The sequence below is a fragment of the Mustela nivalis genome (assembly GCF_964662115.1).
Source record: "Mustela nivalis genome assembly, chromosome: 5".
Classification (NCBI taxonomy): domain Eukaryota; kingdom Metazoa; phylum Chordata; class Mammalia; order Carnivora; family Mustelidae; genus Mustela; species Mustela nivalis.
In genome coordinates, this window is record NC_139024.1 from 20,309,328 (window position 1) to 20,329,042 (window position 19,715).

At 42.0% G+C, this 19,715-nt stretch overlaps 1 protein-coding gene across 2 annotated transcripts; it reads right to left on the reverse strand.

The window, feature by feature from the left end:
• Positions 1–683: 683 nt before the first annotated feature.
• On the reverse strand, positions 684–17,118 carry CCN6 (cellular communication network factor 6). Of its 2 annotated transcripts, XR_014312144.1 has the most exons (6): positions 16,905–17,083; positions 9,566–9,875; positions 5,883–6,125; positions 3,941–4,005; positions 2,295–2,488; positions 684–1,224 (listed from the first exon to the last, which is right to left on the reverse strand). XR_014312144.1 is itself a non-coding variant. In XM_082731921.1 (5 exons), the coding sequence occupies exons 1-5, from the start codon at positions 16,950–16,952 to the stop codon at positions 943–945; spliced, it is 1,077 nt and encodes a 358-aa protein (XP_082588047.1). In that variant the 5' UTR covers positions 16,953–17,118; the 3' UTR covers positions 684–942. The 2 variants fall into 2 exon arrangements, 1 of the variants encoding a protein (XP_082588047.1); XM_082731921.1 differs by lacking the exon at positions 3,941–4,005 and having other exon boundaries at positions 16,905–17,118.
• Positions 17,119–19,715: the final 2,597 nt, after the last annotated feature.

Below are 19,715 nucleotides of genomic sequence, written 5' to 3' on the forward strand. Positions count from 1 at the left end.
ATAGTCTAGGGAATGTATTCCATTTGTAATCTCCAGTTATAGTTTTAACATTAAATTAACTTTAAATACAATTTATATTTTAAATCCATAGGTGGATTTATCATTTAAGAAAGTAATTTTGGGGAACAATTTATTTTCAAGCCATAATAATCTGTGCTTTCTTTAGTGTCAGGTCTTTAAGTTTCTTTCCTTTTCAAAGTATGGGTACTGTTCTTAATCTTGGAAATTTCATTTTTTACAGTATTTCGTATAGAAACTTTTAGTTTACAGTTGTCAATAATGGCCAAAGAAGTTCTATTTTCTTCTTTTAAAAGAAATCCTAATACTCAGGATAGGGTAGTGGAAATTATATTTGCAGTTTAATCTTATTCCTATTTAAGAAGTAAACCCAGAATCTTACTCACTGTGTAATGATTATCATCTGATGGAATCCTAGGCTACACCGTCAAAGTACAGATAAAGTTTTAAAAAATAAAGTTAAAAAAGTTCTAAACGTTTTACACATCTTCAACAAAGTATTTTAGATTATTTTATAGAATAAAATGCTTTCTTGTAAATTGTATAATTTTTCCATTATGTATGGAATATGGAGATGGAAGCAACTATGTGTATTTCATAATTACACATTTTAAACAAGAGTTCACTTTCAAGAATTTTAAGCTATATATATACATATATAGATATTTTTGGTGCAAAAAAGCTTTTATTAAAGCAGAAGGACAAGACCTATGAGCAGAAAGAGCTAACCAAGTTTTACATATATTTTTAAGAGAATATTTTAAATAGCCTCTAATGCCTTAAATAGAGTCATCTGAGAATGGGTAAGTATTCTTCCCTTTTTTAAATCAGTAAAGTAGATGTGCCACCCTTTTAAAACCACTCTAATTTCCTTATGTAATGACATGATTACCTAAACTTAACTTTTCCCATATATACTAGGTTTTATAGGATCTTGAGCTCAGAAAATATATCTCCTGGCTCTCTGCAGTTCCTTTGACATACGCAAGATGTAATCCACAGCATCTTCCACTTAAATGACCCTTCATTTGGGCAGTCAAATTGAATGGTAATCATTTTAGACTTATTAGGGATACAGCATCTCTTATCCAAGCATACTCCACAGAAAGTGGGTTTATAACTCTGAGTGCTTGAGCATCCAGAAAAGACGAATTTTTCAGCTTTGAGCAGTTGGAAAGTAGGTTGGCACGTTTTTCCTTTGGGGATCTGAAAAGGTACATGACATTAAGAAGTCATTCTTTAATTTAGTTACAACAGTTTACAAAAGTGATACTCTATATAGAAACACAAAGAAAGAAATTATTTCCAGGGCATTAATATTTCCCATTTAGTGGCTTAAAGCACTCTCTTCTCTACCTTCAAAATTCCCTCACCGGAAGTCTGTCCTCCCTGTTCTTGTTCCGTCAGAGTATAGCACCCGCTCCCCAGTCTTTTTGGCTATCCACTCCACTTAGTTCCAGTTTCCAGAATGAAAATTTCTCTGTCTTATTTAATGTCAAGGGCCATGTCTTACTAAATGTTTATTTACCTAAAACTTAGCAAATTCCCTAACCGGTCAGACAACTTTGAGTGGATGAATAAGACATATCTAAATCCCTTTAAAATTGAGTTGTCACCTTTTAACATGATAGGGAATAACTTGGAGATGAAAAGACTTTTAGTGTTCCTAATACTTAACTCTTGAGACGGTTATCTTGCTTTGTTCTAGAAGCAGGACCAGCTCTAGTTATACCAAACAAATCTAGAGTAACTATTGTGTCACAGTCCTTTGGCAAGTCTACTGTCTAAGCACAGAGTATTTTGGACATGGTTTCCCCCTCCAACCTGGTGATACATAACCAAGATTAGAACTTCTCTGATGTCCATAATGTCTGTTTTTATAACTATGATGTAGCAACCAAAATCTTTTATCCATTGCCTTGACTCCACTGCATAAAATTAATATATTTTTTAAAAGACTCTGAAAAGGATCTATTTTTAAAAAACATAATACATGTTGGGTCTACCAGAAGAAATCAGGCTGATCAAGACCCACACTGTTAAGCTGTTAAAATATCGAGAATCAGCAGGGTAACATTACCTCTCCTCTAGTTAAGATTCTCCCCCATGAAGTGCAGATAGATTGATCTTTGTTTTCCTCTGATTAGTTTAAGAGTTACAATGAGGTGATCTTATTTTTATAAGAATTACACAGCATCTATCCCTCTAAAATGCAAGAATACTTTTTGGTCTCTTAATAATGAATTATAACGAAGCTAAATCTAATTAAATGTTACCTTTACGCTCTTGGCTATATTACTGTCACAAGGTTGAATATAACACAGTCTTCTCTCTTTTCTCATTTCACAGTTGCTATTTTCATTGGTGACCCGATCGGACACTCCCATCCCACATGTTCTGGAGCAAGGGGTCCACTTTGTTGCTTGCACAAGACATTTTCTCTTCCAAACAAGTGGGAGATTCCTATAAGCTAAAATAAAGAGGGGGAAGTACATATGTATACATATATGTACTCCTGCACATATGTCAACAGACCTATGTGCTCATGTCAACAGACCACTTTTAATCATTATTTTTCAGCTAATTATTAATAGATCAGAAACTTTTATGTAGTGAAACTCAGCATAAAATAAGCTTACGGTCTAATTCATCATTTTCTTTTTCCCCACTTTGCAAATTTCCTTTCAACCAAATGTGACAGTCCCAATTTCTTAGGAAGAATAGAAATACTTTATTTTTGAAAATCTAAGTAAGATGTATCCATTTGCTTCTTCTCAGCTCATCTAAGTAGTAAACTACTGTGCTTTCTCTGGTTCTTGCCTCTTGCTGGACATTATTTTCAACAATGAAATAGACATTTAAGAGTGCCAAGATATTATTAATCAGAACAGTGTCTTAATGTTAAATTTCCTATTATGTTAAAATCTAAAATACAAAAGTCATATTTGAGGATAAACTATTGAGCCAGTTATTTTTCCTCCACTGTTTTAATCTAGTCTTTTAGAAAACTTTCTACATGACATTGAACTAGTCAAAATCCTATACTACTAAGTCATGGCAAATATGTAATCTATTTTATCCACTCAGCTTAACTGCTACATTCCCTATGGAATTGGGCCCATAGTATTCATTCCATTGGCTAGTCATTTCAAATCACTTCTAGAAAAAGACATGGCAAAGGAAAAGATGGACAGAGCTATGGGTGGGTGGATAAGTTGGTGGATAGAGGGAGCCCCCTCCACTGATTCTACTGACACTGGAGCAAAAGGGAGGGCAAGGGGAGAAATAATAAGAGTACAGTGAGTACATAAGAAGTCTTCTCTTATGAACCCACTGGGAGCTTCGTGTTCTGCTCGCGAGTGAATCAAGCCATTGCTTCATTTTAAACAAACTACAAACTGGTTTATTTTCTCAAAGCATTTCCTTAAGGTTATCATGCATCCTAAAACTGATGCTTGGAATAAGGTTTTGATTTGAATCTGCAACTGAGCATGGCAAAATTCTGGCTACATTACTTTAAAATGCCAATTTAAAACTCTGAAAATTCACTCCCCGCCTGCCCCCAGCAAACTGCCTTCCTGATAGGAAGTAGTAGGCACTTTGAAGTTTCTGCTGTCTTTAAATGAAATGACCCTTTAGGGTGCATGGATGGCTCAGTTGGTTAAATGTCTGCCTTCGGCTCAGGTCATGATCCCAGGGTCCTGGGATCAAGTCCCACATCGGGCTCCCTACTCAGAGGGGAGCTTGCTTCTCCCTCTCTGCCTGCCACTCCCCCTGTGCTCTCTGTCAAATAAATAAATAAAATCTTTGAAAAAAATAAAAAATAAAATAAAATGATCCTTTACTGCTTTCAGTGTTACTACAATAAGATCTCGCGATTGCACAAGGAACTGAGGGAGAGGAAGCAGAAACATGAAGATACCTGGAAGGTAGACAGCAGTTTAAAGACCTCTATGCAGGAAGCAGATTAAAAGCCCCGGCAGGCATCTGCAATAAATAAAGGTAGGTTAGATTATCGTATTACCAATAACCCCCCTAAAGTTAAGCCAAGAGCTGCAGTTCAGAAATTTAACATTCATTAAAAAGCAAGAAAACTAGAAGAGCTTTTAGAGAGTTTATTTAGTACTCAGTGAGCAGTGAGGAAAGCATGGGGGCGTTCACTGCATGCTTCATATGGAGCAAACAAAAGCTAGATTCCAACCATGAGCTGTCTGCATTAAGTCAGTATATAAATTACTACCACAAATACACCTTAGAGTGTATGTTTGTCATTGTGCTTAATTTAAAAAACCAAACTTCTGTTCAGGCCCATAAATACAGTTTCAAAGTTAAGCAGAGGAGAGACTTCAGACTGAACGTACACTTCCTTTGAAACCTGTCTAGGCCTGTGATCTCAGCTCCCTAGAGCACAGTGGCAGATTTTGGTTTTTTGTAGCAAAGCACTAACCACCAAGTATGATGGTCTAACATCCCCTCCAACCAGGTTCCAAGTGAATCATCTGGAACTGCTCTACCTCCACAAAGGAGACCAACTGAACTTGATCCAAAGGGCTTTACTTGTGGAAACTGCTGGGCTAAGGTATTTTCTCACCAGCGAGGTTCATGCATGGGTCCCAAGAACTCACACTGAGTCCCTCAGATCCAATGCAGAAAATCAACCATTCCTGTACATTTTGAAGAAAGAACAGTTTGGCTTATAATTTTAGAAGTTTTAGAGCATTCGTAGTGTCTTGCTATTAGCTGAAAAACTAGGTATGGTAAATGCAAATTCACTACAACCTGTTAAATTATTTTCAAACCAGTTGGGATAATGGAAGTTTCTGAGAAAGTTCTTTTCATAGAGTTAGTTCTTAAATATCTAAAATATCATTTCTCTGATGATTGTGGCTTTTATTAAATACCCACATATTAGAAGTGAACTTAAGGAGTTTTTAGTGTAGTTGAATATCCCCTCTGTATCTCCATGGCATCTCTCATTTCCTAAGCTCTAACTTTAGATAAAAGAGGCATTCTTGATTTCTGGGTGAAAACACAGAGATGTGAATAATAACTAGGCATGAATACTGACCTTTTTGAGTCCTTCCTCATCTGTGCTTCATTGGTTGGTGTTTTTGAAACTCCTGTCCCCAAAATGCCCTGGCACTTAAGTAAGGTAGTAACTTAGAGCTGACCAGAATAGAGCCTTTGTGAACATATGGACACTCACTGCAAATGAACAGGTGCTCTAGAGGAGTGATACGGAACCTCATTATAGGTTTCTGACTACTCACATGCCTAGGGAACCTACTTTAAAACCCCTGTACGTGTGTCAGTGACTGGAGAGCATCATTTCCAGAACGAATGAAAAGATAATCTTATGTCGGCTGTTTTCTGTTTTTAGAAACAATTACAAATTCTAAACATATTCTTAAATATTTTTAATCAGTAGGCTTCCATTTCTGCTTTCATCATATAGCAAAGTTGCCTTTGAAAATTTGGGGGATGAGTTAGTTTGCACTTCTTGCCCATAATATAAACAATACAAGCAAAAATTTTTCTCAGGGTGCACGTGAACAATAGTTGGTCAGCTCTTCTGAGAAGAGGTTGAGTGGGAATGAACAGAGGCATAGAAGAGTTTTTCTGACCCAGCAAGGCTTTTAAAAGCTGGAATGTTTCACTGGAAAAATCTAAAACATTATGAAGTTTCCTTTTGAGATTCTTAGACTATACCTCTCTGAGGCAGACTGAGTAATGGTGCAGTCAAACTAAATCTCACACTGACCGCTGATCATTAGATGCTTACTGAGTACCTATGGTACATCAAAGAAACATGAAAGAAAACCACGAGAAGCCAATACATGAAAAATAAATATGCCTCTAAGCACCTGGCATTGCTTTGTAGCTTGCTGAAAGCTGCTTTTGGAAGGGTCCCAGGCCACAGTTGGACTGATCAGACTTCTTTCTACCTTTAGCACCAGAGCAGCGACTGTCATCCAGCTTTGGAATGAACAGAGGTGTGCATCCAATGGCCCCACTCACACAGAGGCAGCTAAACAGGGGGCTGGGCTGAAAGACTTGGCCATTACGATAATGCACCCTGTTGAACTCGCACCCCACAGCTATAAGGTCTGAAAGAGAGAAAAGCAAAATCACCAAAGAAGCCGTAACTGATAGGCCAGACCTCCCATGAGAAACCTCAGAGGTAACAGCCATCTCCTTCATGAGGTTACGTTCTCAATTTCTTAGGCCCCATCTAGAACCTCCTTTCCAAAACACCTGTAAAAGGTGAAAATTAGACATTTTCTAGACTATCAGCCCCAATTGGTCACTTTCAGAATTGCGACCAAGCACGGGCCCTGTTCTGTCACTGTGAAGATGGCAGTGAGTTAATGACTCTGAGAGATGGATTGGTGGAAGGTAAAAAAGAGGTTTTGCTAAATGTCCCACCATAGGCAGGGATATATTCGTAGGAAATGAGGCTACATGAATGATTGAAGAGAATTTGCTTAAGTACATACATAATTTAAGTACAAACATAATTTGTTTAAGTACAGTGCCACACAGTAACTCTTTTTTCATTAAGAGAATTGGAGGAAACTTTCACTGCTCTGAGAGGCGTTCTTGACCTGGATCAACAGTTCTCAAAAGTATGACCCCTCGGACCTCTTGGCAATACTGAAGTCCTTTCATGAGAATCCGTGAGGCCAAAACTCTTTTCCAGAATACCAAGAGGTGCCTGGCTGTTTTCACTGTGTGGATATTTGCACTAAGGTACAAAAGCTGGAACCTAAGCATGAAGTCGATTATACGGGGTAGTCACTGTGTTTGCCTTGTCAATGCACTTATCCATAAATGTACTTTTGGAGGGGAAAAAAAGGCTAGTTTTACTTAATAAAAATTACAAACTTTATTAAATTTTAACCATCAAATATATGTCTTTTAAATATCCTGTGTGACAAAACAGGAAGTATCCACAGAGCATTTCTGTAGATATTCTTCTTGAGGAGAAGCAACTAATCTATTGTCTGAGTTTGGGGCTGAAACAACCACTTTTTCATTAGGAATTTCACCTAAAGAAATGACTGACAGAGAAACCAGGATTACTCAGGTATTTGGCAGACATTTCCTTCAAAATCAACAGTGAGCCTGTCACTTCAAGGAAAACAACTTTCTGGCCGATGACAGAATTCAGGCTTTCAAGCAAAAATTAGAATTTTGGAAAACCTGTATCCACCACTGAGATCTTTATATCTACCCAATATGCAGACTTTTCTGATAAGATTAGTATTCATTAATGTGATATTTTAAAATATTGTATAATTAAGTATATCAATCTTTGGAATATCTATATAACCACTGTTCCAAACTAGCATTTTCCAAATAAACAATGCATGATATTACAAAATTATATATAAGTAAAACATCCAAGTAGATCTTGGATAGACCAATACATTTTATTGTCACAGAGTTCGACAAATTCATTGTTATGGTTTCAGATTCTAATGATGCAGCTAATTTCCAAGAAACTACCACTCCTCAAGTTTACCAAAGAGAATATTCAAAAGAATATCAAAGAAAATATTCACAATTATCTGAAAATTCTGCTAAAATACCCCTGCCTTTTCCAATGACCTGTGTCAGGCTGGATTCCCTTCATAGAAGTCAACCAAAATAACACACAGGAATAGATTGAAAGCAGCAGCGGATGGGGAAATCGAGCTATCTTCCATTAAGCTAGACATTAGAGAGAGGTACAAAACTGTAAACCCGTTCCATTCTTCTAATTTTTTGTTTTAGAAAATAAAATATTTTTAACAAATACATTATTCCCATCAGGTTGCAATGGGTTTCTTATTTTTAAATGAATTAGTAAGTATTTTTAAATCCCTAATCCATTTAAATACCAATACAGAAAACTCACATTAACAAAAGCTCTTGGGGTCTTTATTAATTTCTAAGACTAAAGGGGTCCTCAGACCAAAGTTTAAAAATCATCGTTCTATATCATGGATCAGCAAATGTTCCATAAAGAGCCAAACAGTAAATATCTTAGCATTTATAGACCATTGGGGTTTTGTCACAGCTACTGGGCTCTGTACCATTAAGCTGCCATAGCCCATGTAATTGGATGGTGTGGATCTCCTCCAATAAAATGTTACTTCCAAAAACAGGCTCTGGACCTGATTTGGCCCCTGGGCCATGGTTTGTGACTCCAGTTAGAGGTCATCCTCATCCCCATCCTCATGGCTACACTCTGTTAAAATACTTACCACATTGTATGTGACATCACGTGTGGACAGATCTGTCTGACACAATAAACTTTGACTCTGTGAGGGCAGGACATATATATTTTTTTCTTTCTTTCTTTCTTTCTTTCTTGTGTCCCCAGCTGCTGGTCCCAATGCTTAGCATGGTAGTGGCTGCTCACTACATGCTTGTTAGGTTAATGAAATAACTTGTGGTAGTGGCTGCTCACTACGTGTTTATTAGGTTAATGAAATAACTTGCCCAGCACCGTTTGGGAGAAAGGGGTATCATGATGCCAGAGTCTGATAGGACATGTTTTCCCTGTTAAATTTCCATAAATAATAGCCTACATTTTTAGGAGTCTACTGCCGACCAGATATTCTGCTAGGTGTTTGGGGTTTTGTATCTATTTAATTTGCTCCTCCGGGAATTTCTGTAAGGTAGGAAATATATATGACGTAGCTGAGGCACGGAGAGGTTAAGCAACTTGACGTCAAGATCACTCGGCACATGAAGCCCAGAACTGGAACCCAGCACCTACATTCTTAATCCATATAGTTTAGTCAGCACGAAACAGGGGTATCAGGCTATCAACCCTGAACAGCTCTACACATTCAGTCCATGCTCACACCCAGACTTCAGGAGTAATCTGCCTGCCCACACAGTGGGCAATCTTTCCTCTGGACTGACTCAAATGTCCAGCTCACACGGGTATTTCTCTTCCCTTGGAAATCTTCATTTTTAATCCCAGGCAAATCAGGATCCTGAATTATCCTCGAGGTGTCAATTCAGAGGGTCTCAATCCGTCTCCAGAGCTAAAACCCCTCAAGCCGAGGGTCAGGCTGTGATTTGGGGTACCCCTACCTTCCTTTTTACACATCAGCTTCATCTGAAAAGAACAGTGACTTGCTGGTTATCTGGAGAATTCAGTACGTCTGCACACTCCATACACGTCCTTACACTTGAAGCGAGATTCCTTTTTAGCTCCAGAGAAGGCTAAATTGACAGCGTTCGACCGCAGGGACAAAAGCTGTCACTGTGTGGCGCCTGAAGAAGTCTGCTCCTCCTTACATCATCTTAGCTCTTTTTCTCCCTGAAAGCAATCACCTGAGAATAACTGGTTCACTACGGTGCCACTAAAACCGCAGGAGGTTCGGACCACGTGTAAACATCGCCGGTGTCACGTGTGGCCCACGACGACAAAACCGGCCCCACCCGTGGCTGAACTCCACGGATTATCCCACAGGAACCATTACTGGGGGGAGACCTGGCGCCCAGACAGACGCGAGCGTCGCCCGAGGTCCCAGCGGGAGACACTTACGCGCGCACACGCCGGTCTCGAAGCGAGGCCTGTCGGCTGAGTAGTCACAGTAGAGCCCCTTGTGGGGGTCACAGAGGTCGGCTTCATTGCAGATGTCCCCCGGTTGCTTGGCACAGATCTTACAGCACCCGCAGCCGTCCCTCAGCAGGCTCACTCCCCGAGGGCAGCTGGGCTGCGCACGGGGGCATTTACAGGGCCAGTGACAGAACTGCCTGCGGGGCTGCACTTCCGGTTCTCCTAGTTCTCCTCCGGGCCTGGCTTCCGGCGCCGCCGCGGCCAGTGGCGCGCCCCCCTGCGCCTGGCAGCGGAACTGCAGGGGGTAACACAGGAGCCGTTAGATTCCTCACACTGCGTTCAGAGAGTTCTGGAAATAGAAGCCTTCCTCTAAACGGGTAGGAGACGGGGTGGTGAGCTGTGAGAATATCTATCTAACTGGACCCTCGTTCCTTGAACCTTTCTCCGCTGAGCTCCCAGCGCATCACTTCCTCCTCCCTCCTCACCGATGCCTCCTTCCCCGGGTGCTTTGCTGGGTTCTTCGCACCTTCTTCATCCCTAATTGGAGCCCTCTGTGGTGGAGGCCTCTCAAGGCTCCTAGCTCCCACCACACCTCCCTTCCGGCCTCAGCCACAAGCTGCCAGACCTCCCCGTGGAGATGGGATGGGCCTAGCAAGTTCAACGCGACCAACGGGAACTCCCGAGTTTCCCTCCCGATCTTCTCCTCCGTGCACACCCTCGCTTGAGCGCGCGCCAATTTCATTTTTTCAGAATACCTTGGGGTCGGGCCCCTCTTGACTGCCCCTCTCACATTCCACTTCCCATCCCTTCAGTAAATCCTGTTGGTGACATCTTTAAAATGTACCCACTCTAATCATTTCTGAACACCCCCACTGCTGTCCCGGTGATCCAAGCCACAGTTATTTCTCACTTTAGAGGATTATAATCGTCTCCTAAATGTTCTCTTCGCTTCCCCCTTTGTCCTAGATATCCTCCACTGGGCAGAGTGGTTAAAATAAAATAAGCTACAGCACCTATAGCTAACAGTACCATGTTATATACTTAAATTTTGCTAAGAGACTAGATCTTATGTTAAATGTTCCTAGCACAAAGAACAATAAAGGGGACAGGAGGAAACTTTGGGGGGCGATGGATAGGTTTATGGCTTTGAGAGTGGTGATAGTTTTATGAGTATGTACTTATCCCAGAGCTTATCAAATGGTATACAATAAATACGTGTATCCTTTTACAATCAGACTTTAATTCATGCCACTCCTCGCTCAGAAAAGGTGGCTTCCTCATGGCTTCCCATTTCAATGTAAAAGCCAAACTACCAGGCTCAGTCAGTTAAGCGTCTGCCTTCAACTCTTGTTATGATCCCAGGGTCCTGGGATCGAGTCCTGCATTGTGTTTCCTCTCCCTCTGCCCCACTGCCTGCTCATGCTTTCTCTCTCTCTCAAAAAAATAAATAAAATCTTAAAAACAAAAAAAAGTCAAACTACCCTCTAAGGCCCTGCAACATTGGGTCCCCACCTGTTACCTTCCTTTGCCCGCTGTCACTCACCCACTGGCTTGCTCCATTCCACTCCACACCCACGTCATTCTTTGACCACTCCAAGCCTGCTCCTCCCCCAGGTACCTTCATCTCTCACTCTTCCACCCGCTTGGGTCTTGGCTCACATTTATCAGTAACCACCCTTTATAAAACACCACCCTGCACGGCCTTTTTGCCATAGACCTTCTTACCACCTATCTTATTCCTGCATGTTCTGTATGTTTATTTTCTGAAGCATGCATCAAGAATGTGAGCTTTTTGAGGGGTAAGCACTTTGCTGCTGTCTGTGGTATCATCTGTTACCTTACATAGCAAAGGGGATTTCACAGAAGTAGTTAAGAATCTTCAGATGAGATTATCCTAGATTAACCAGGGAGGCCCTATGTAACCACAAGCATCCTTAAAAGGGAAACAGGCAGGGGACACCTGGGCGGCCTAGTCATTTGAGCATCTGACTTTTTTTTTAATTCAAGAAATTAACATATCGTGTTTAGTTTCAGAGGTAGAGTTCACTGAGTCATCAGTTGTGTATAACACTCAGTTCATTACATCACGTGCCCTTCATGCCCACCACCCAGTTACCCCCTCCTCTCCCACAACCCTCAGTTTCTATGATTTAGAGTCTCTTATGGTTTTTCTCCCTCTCTGATTTCGTCCTATTTTTTTTTTCTCCCTTCCCCATCCTCCTTTGTTTGGTTTCTTAAATCCCACATGTGAGTGAAGTCATTTCATTGTCATTCTCTGATTGACTTATTTCACTTAGCGTAATACCCTCTAGCTCCATCCACATCATTGCAAATGACAAGATTTCTTTTTTTGATGGCTGAGTAATATTCCATTGTATATATGGACCACATCTTTATCCACTCCTCTGTCGAGGGACATCTGGGCTCTTTCCACAGTTTGGCGATTGTGGACATTGCTGCTATAAATATTGGGGTGCACGTGCTCTTTCAGATCACTATATTTGTATCTTTGGGATAAATACCTAGTAGTGCGATTGCTGGGTTATAGGGTAGCTCTCTTTTTAACTTCTTGAGAAACCTCCATGCTGTTTTCCAGAGTGGCTGCACCAGCTTGCATTCCCACCAACAGTGTAAGAGGTTTCCCCTTTCTCCACATCCTTGCCAATATCTGTCATTTCCTGACTTATTAATTTTAGCCATTCTGACCGGCGTGATGCGGTATCTCACTGTGGTTTTGATTTGTATTTCCCTGATACTGAGTGATATTGAGCCTTTTTTCAAGCATCCAGCTCTTGATTTCTGCTCGGGTCAGGATCCTCCCTTCACTCCATCCTACTCTTGCGTGCTCTCGCTCTCTCTCTCATTCTCTCAAAAAAGAAAAAAAAAGGAGAGCGGCAGGAATGCTAGAGGAGATAGGATGATAGAAGCAGAGACAGGAGTGACATCACAGCTGAAAAGTAGTCATGAGCCAGAAGTGAAGGCACCTTTAAAAAGCTGTAAAAGGCAAAGAACAGATTCTCCCCTAGACCCTCCAGAAGGAACACAGACCTGCCCAATACTTGATTTAGCCCCCTAAGATCCGTTTTCAGACTACTGACATCCAGAACTATAAGATAATAAATATGTGTTATTTTCCACCCCTGAGTTTGTGGTGGTTGGTTAGAGTAGCCATAAGAAACTACACACCCCATTCTATAAGGCCACTGGAACTCAGATTATGTAACCTGTCCTAGATCATACACATCAAGCGGTAGGAAAAGGAGTTAAACAAGGCAGACAGATTTCAGAGCCTGAGCTCTCAACCCTTACCTTCCTTCCTTCCCTAGCCCAGGTCCTGCCACAAACCAGCTTTGATCCTGAACAAGCCACCTAATCTCTGCATCTGTCTCCCCTTTCCTGCCTAGACCTCTCTCCCTAAGCTTGCAACCTGTGAGTTTCCACTGGGTATATCCACTTTGATGCTGGTGAGCATCTCATTTTCTCCCTCCCCCCAACAGAATGCTCCTCAACTAGCAGTCCCTATTTTAGTGAATGGTGATGCCAATCACTGAGTTCCCCAAGCCAGGAAGCTGAAAACCAACCTCACCTGCTCCTCTCCTTCATCCCTGACACCTGAAAGTCACTGACTTACAGGAAAGTCCAAACTCCTAAGCATAACATTGAGGGCCCTCCTCATCGCTTGCCTGCCTCAGGTTCTAGCAAGTTCAAGGGTCTGCAGTTCCCTGCATATCCGATGCTGTTCCTTTCGCCTTGAACATACCTCCCCTACTCCCACTCTTCACCTGGCTCTGTTTAGGCATCATCTTTTCCAGAAAACGTTTTACAACCTCTCCTGCCTCCCTTTTACATGCCCTTGTACTGAAATTATCTGTGTAAGAGCCTGTCTTCTCCACGGGCTGACAGTTACCCAGCCAGAACTTGGGGCTCTTTTGTGGGTATACTGTTGGCACCTAGCACAGTGCCTGGCAAGTAAGTTATATAATTAACTTCCAATTTTTATTTGATAGACTGGAGGCCGTTGCACCGATCCAGAGTTCTAAACCTCCTTCCAACTCAAAAATCCTACCTTTAAAAACATCAGTTTGCAATCCTGCCATCCCAGATGAAACAGAGAAACACTTTCAGCTACAATTCAAGTGGGAGGTTCAATATGAGGTTGGAGTTTGAGGAAACAGTGCTGAGAGTCTGGAGAATGAAGAAGGGGACAGAAATACAAGAGTGGAGAAGGGAGTAGAAATAGTGTCTACTTCTCAGTTTTTCCAAGATTCAGCCATGGTTAGCAAGGCCTCCCTGCAAAGTTGAGTGGCCGCTCAGCTAGGCTTGTGTTCATGGAGTCTCTAGGCTGCCCCTTGTCCCCTTCTCTGAGGCATTTGACTCTTAATCTCTTCTGCTCCCCTGGCTTTCATGATACCAGACCATCCCAATTCTGCCCTTATTCTCAACATACACTCTCAATCTCTTTTGCAGATTCCTCTTCCCCAAATATTTCATACATTTAGACTAACTGGTGTTTTGTGACCTCAATGTATTGCTTTTCTCACTCTGCCCACTGTCTCTTAGCAATCTTGTCCACCCCCTTGCCTTCAATTTCCATCTCGTGAAGCTTCAAACTAAATTTCCATCCAGGATTTTTCCCTGAGCTCTAGAGCCATATGGCTGGCTACCAACTGATGTTGTCACTAGAATGTCCCATGGGAAAAACTCATTTCCCCCAAACTCATCATCTCTCACAAACCTCTGCCTTTTAGACAGCTTCTCCAAAGTTTGGCATTTGGAAGCCAAGAGTCATCCAGGTCATTTTCCTCTTCCTCACTTACCATAGACATTCAGTGACTGATGCTTGGTGTCCTCATATCCTGAGAACTAGTCACTCTTTCGCCATTGAGACTGCTACTGAGGATGACAGCTCAGTACATTCTTAACTGGTTTTGCTTCCTCAAGAATGACTTCCCAAATGAATCTACCACATTGCTTCTGGTGACATCTCTTTTAAAAACAGATCTGATTCTACTGCTCCTCTCCTTAAAGCCCATGAGTGGTCCCCTACTGGGTACACTGTGTGGTCCAAAATTAGAAGCATGCTGACTAAAGCCTGTGCTGGTTTATTCTTCCTCTCAACCTTCACTCTCAATTCACTCTCCCTTGCATCTTGCTACTCGCTAGACCCACCAGGTCGTTTCCTCCCCCCATGCTTTTCCTCATATTGCTTCCTCTTAAGGAGAAGGCTACTCTCAAAACTGCCCACCTGGGGACACATGTTTTCCTTTCCAGTCTTGAAGTATTTCTATATAATCTCTGAGGCCACAAGGTAACATTGTGGAAAACCAAAGGTAAAGAGAAAGTTTTGAAAACAGAGTGAGAAAAGACCCTGAGATCATAACCTAAGCCGAAACCAAGAATTGGAATCTTAACCAACTGCACCACCCAGGCGCCCCTCAAATTTGCCATGATCTTAAAGCTACTTAAAAAAAAAAAAAAAATTAAGTCTTTTTAAAAAGGAGGAGGAAGAGAACAAGACTCAGTGCTAAAAGGGGGTTGGGGGTGTGGGGCTGTCAACCTGGAATTCTATCTCCAGTGAAACTATCTTTCAAAAATGAAAGTGAAATTAAAGGCATTTCCAGTCAAACAAAAACTGAGAAAATTGTTGCTAGCATACCTGCTTCACAAGAGAGGTGAAAGGAAGATCTGTCTCAAGGAAAACTGTAATAGATAATAATTCAAAAATACAAAAATGAAGAGTCCCAGAAATGGCTAATAGTGGGAAAATTAAAAGTTACATATTTTTTTCAGACATTTTGACTGTTTTCAAAATCAAAATCTCAAAACAACAAGAGTCAGTAGACTCCTTTGGTGGGATGGAAAAGAAATGGAACAGAATTCTTTTGGTACACCCAAAAAGGCTCTTTTGGCATAACAGAAAGAAAGGGTTTTGACCCCAAAGCTGAGCTTTGGTATAGTTCTCTCTATATAGAGAGTGATCTTAGATGACTTTTTATCATTTATTTGATCTTTGAGCCTCAATCCTCCTCTGTAAAATGGGATTAATAACATCCACCTTATAAGGTTATTTTGAGGATTAAGATAATAACTAAAGTACCTAACACAGTGTTTGGCACGTGGCAGATGTTCAACAAATGGTAGGTATTCTTCCTTAAAAATTCATAATGGCAAAAGTAAGCAAAATAATACTTTCTCGTTTCTGCATTTTAACACCTTTTTATGTTTTGTTTTGTTTTGTTTTTTAATTTTGGACACATCTCTCTATAATAGAATATTTACTGTTTAGGAATACCTTATAGGCTCTCCATTCACAACAGTGATAGGATTTTTCTCAAGAAGGGTGGAGTGGGAGATAGGCTGCCCCACTGGGGAAAGGCACGCTCCACCTAACACTGGAAATAAACTGTACCACCCGCATTCTTGCTAGGATTCTTTTATAATCTTAGATCTCTCCGTGTAAAATATAACAAATTTCAACCTCTTATTTCCCAAAATACAATTTACTGCCCTAATCAACTATTAACTCAAAGACATGTCCCATGGTTTCCAAATCACCAGGAGGTTTCAAAGGCTCTATCCTCTATGCAAGCAATAACCTCTGCCGTGTACATAAATCCATAAATAAATCACCCTGTTTTCATCTTCTTGGTAAAAAATACTAAGGCAATGAATTGCTCCTATTGAATTAACCTTCCCTTTGGTCTGTGGCTTAAACTATTTCAAAGTCTTCATGGACTGGTTCCCTTTCACGAAAAGTGAGAAAAACATGAGTTGAAAAAAGACGAAGTAACAGAATGTTTGAAAAATATAAACGTGTTTCCAAAGTGCTCCTCTCCAACAAGGACAGACTTAATTGAAGAAAGTTGTCAGGATCATTTTTTCCAGTGGCTCTCTGCACCTTCTGCACACAGCCCTGGAAAGCTGAGCCGCAGCCTGGGGTCCAAATGAAGAGGCACCATTCACCCCACTGTCCCCAGGCGGGGCCGCCTTCTCCCAGATCCGTGGTGTGTGTCCTACTCCACTTAAAATACACATTTATTCAAGTTTGGGAGCTGTTCAAATGTATCGAAAGTGGGATTTAGTGCCATTACCTGAGAGGGAGAAATGTTTTCCACTTCTTTCCTGAAGCTAATAAACTAAAACCCAACTTTCCTTGGAGAGGAAAATGGCTCCTCTTTTGGCAGGAAGTCTTTCCACAAGGAATTTATCCTGCACCACCTCCCCCTCCCTCAATTCCTCCATCTTCTTCTTTTTTCATTTCTGACCTGAAGAAATAGGAACCTCTGCAGCCTCCCAAGGGGAAGCAGAAGGAGAGGGAGCTTACCTGCCCCAGAGCAGCGGCCAGCAGCATGGAAAGGAGGAGCCCCGACATGTTCCCCAGGAGCCGGCAGCACCGGGACACAGGAGGCAGCTCAGGCCCCGCACAAAGGGCCCCTGTGTCTCCTCAGCAGGACACACACACGCCTCCACCTCCCAGGCCACTGACTTTGGGCTCACACTCTCAGCCTCTGCTTTGGCTCTCAGGGATCTGCTTTAATACCCTGTTTTCTCTCCGGCGACTCGCCTCATATTTACCTTCACAGGGGCGTGGACTGTGTCATGAGGCTGTGAACACTCTCCTCCACGACTAAGGAGGATAGGTCATCGTGGCGACTTGTCTTTGAGCAACTGTTCTGCCAGTTCCCAGAGATCAGAGTCTGCCCTTCGGTAAAAAAATGGTGCCGCGGGCCCCATTAGCCTTCTTCACCTGACTCAGCCTCCCCACTCACTCAAGGCTTGCCCTGCCCCAGGCCCTCCCAGCCCCACAGCACAGAATGCCGGCCTGCTCTCTGTCCCCAGCCCCAAAGTCTGGGGTTCTCCCTCCACAGCAATAATGGGGTTCCAAAGGCCTCCCCTGACTCGCCCCATCTCCGGATTCTTCAGAGGCCCCCCCAGTGCCCTGCACTTACCTCCCTCAAGTCACATCTCTCACACCAGCTGGCTCATGACTGGAAGAAGTGGAGGCGGAATGGGGTGGATGCCTAGAGTATCTGGCCTGAGAGAAGTTCTCTCTGCGGCCACAGTCCCAGCACAGCTGAAGTAAAGTTCACCCCAGTCTCTCTGAGCTAAGACAAAACAAGTGCTAGTGGAGGTCATTTAACAAATTAAGATTGGGGGAAGGCGACCATTTATTACAGGTCTGTACCTTTCCTCCTAAATCTCACCTCTTTGATGTGTGTGACCATAAGACCATCTCCTCCGGGATTCGTGTGTATGTGTGTGACCTTCCTTCTTCCTACTTTCTCAGCCTTGGTCTTTGCTTATGCATCTTGACATGCATCTACACTAGGGCTTTGTCTCCTGGTGGATCCTGTGTCTGGTCTACCTTCCTGCCCCCATCTTAGAGCCTATTTCTATTCTCTTTGCCCCTTTATGCATCCCATCTCTTCCTGTTACCTCACCTCTCCTGGGTTTTGTTGGAGCAGTCCCAGCTATATGAAGACATGGTAAGTAAAGCCTACTGCCAAGAGTCTGGGGAAAATCTAGGCTCTCTGCCAACAACGGGGAATCCAAGCTCTTGGAGAGCCAGGGATTCCATAAGGTGCAAACAAACTCTATGCCGATTATTAAGTAGTCAATTAAACCATAATTATAATCACACCAAAACACCAAGGAATATCCAGTGCAGTTGTAGGCCAATTTTTACCCCTTCCTTCCTAAGAAATAGGACAAAACCTCAGAACCACCCAGTGAAGAAAAATGTATTTGTCCTGGTCCACTCTGATCTATTTCTTTAACCTTTCTGGCATAACACTGTTTGATCTTTGGGTTCCCAACCTCAGGGACTCATGTTGCGCACTGGCCATCAGGATGGATTGTTTCTCATCTCCTGGCTCGTCCATCCGAAGCAGAGGAACCCCAGCTGAGGACTAGAGTACTGGTCAACTCCATCCCTCCTGTGCCGCCTCATTCTGAATGTGATGCTGCCTACATCTGTGGAGCCTTTGAACTTAGGAGATTCAGGCTTCTCCCATTCACTCCGTGAAATGCTGGTGGCAGCTGCCATTTTTTCCGGAAGTTCTTCGCTCTGTCTGTAATGTCTCTGTACCGGGGAGGGGAAGGTGTCATACTCAGCATCCTTGTTTCTTGGGAGGAAAGGAACATCTTGGTTGAGCACTAACTCATGAACCCCCTCCCCCACCGAAGTATACAGAATTGATTGGCTCTAGGTTACTCACTGTCACACATGTTTACACATCTCCAGCCCTAGGAACACCCCTAGTTAACTATTTCACACCCACTATTGGATGGACTATATGAATATGATATTTTTAGAGGCTGGGGCTGCCATCTTTGACTTCCGACCACAAGAGGCGTCACGGGGTACATCCTGTCCCAAGCACTTTCCTTTAGTGTCTCATTTAACAAAACGCTCCTCGGGGGGAGGAGTCAAGATGGCGGAGAAGTAGCAGGCTGAGACTACTTCAGCTAGCAGGAGATCAGCTAGATAACTTATCTAAAGATTGCAAACATCTGCAAATCCATAGGCAGATCTAAGAGAAGAAGAACAGCAATTCCAGAAACAGAAAAACAACCACTTTCTGAAAGTTTATCTAATATAAACTTTTTTCTTTATTCATTTTTTATATTTTTTATATTTTTTTTTATTCATTTTCTTTTTTTTTAATTCTTTTCTTTTTTTTTTTTCTCTTTCTTCCTTTTTGAACCTCTTTTTATCCCCTTTCTCCCCCCTCACGATTTGGGATCTCTTCTAATTTGGTTAAAGCATATTTTCCTGGGGTTGTTGCCACCCTTTTAGTATTTTACTTGCTCCTTCATATACTCTTATCTGGACAAAATGACAAGACGGAAAAATTCACCACAAAAAAAAGAACAAGAGGCAGTACCGAAGGCTAGGGACCTAATCAATACAGACATTGGTAATATGTCAGATCTAGAGTTCAGAATGACAATTCTCAAGGTTCTAGCCGGGCTTGAAAAAGGCATGGAAGATATTAGAGAAAACCTCTTGGGAGATATAAAAGCCCTTTCTGGAGAAATAAAAGAACTAAAATCTAACCAAGTTGAAATCAAAAAAGCTATTAATGAGGTGCAATCAAAATGGAGGCTCTCACTGCTAGGATAAATGAGGCAG

Excerpts from the sequence above, each read along its gene's own strand:
- CCN6 (XM_082731921.1), bottom strand. The coding sequence starts at position 16,952 with ATGTCGGGGCTCCTCCTTTCCATGCTGCTGGCCGCTGCTCTGGGGCAG. Across the intron at positions 9,876-16,904 it reads TGGCCGCTGCTCTGGGGCAG|TTCCGCTGCCAGGCGCAGGG; the intron begins GTAAGCTCCCTC and ends TACCCCCTGCAG. Across the intron at positions 2,489-5,882 it reads AAGCTACAAAGCAATGCCAG|CTTATAGGAATCTCCCACTT; the intron begins GTGCTTAGAGGC and ends TCTTTATTTTAG.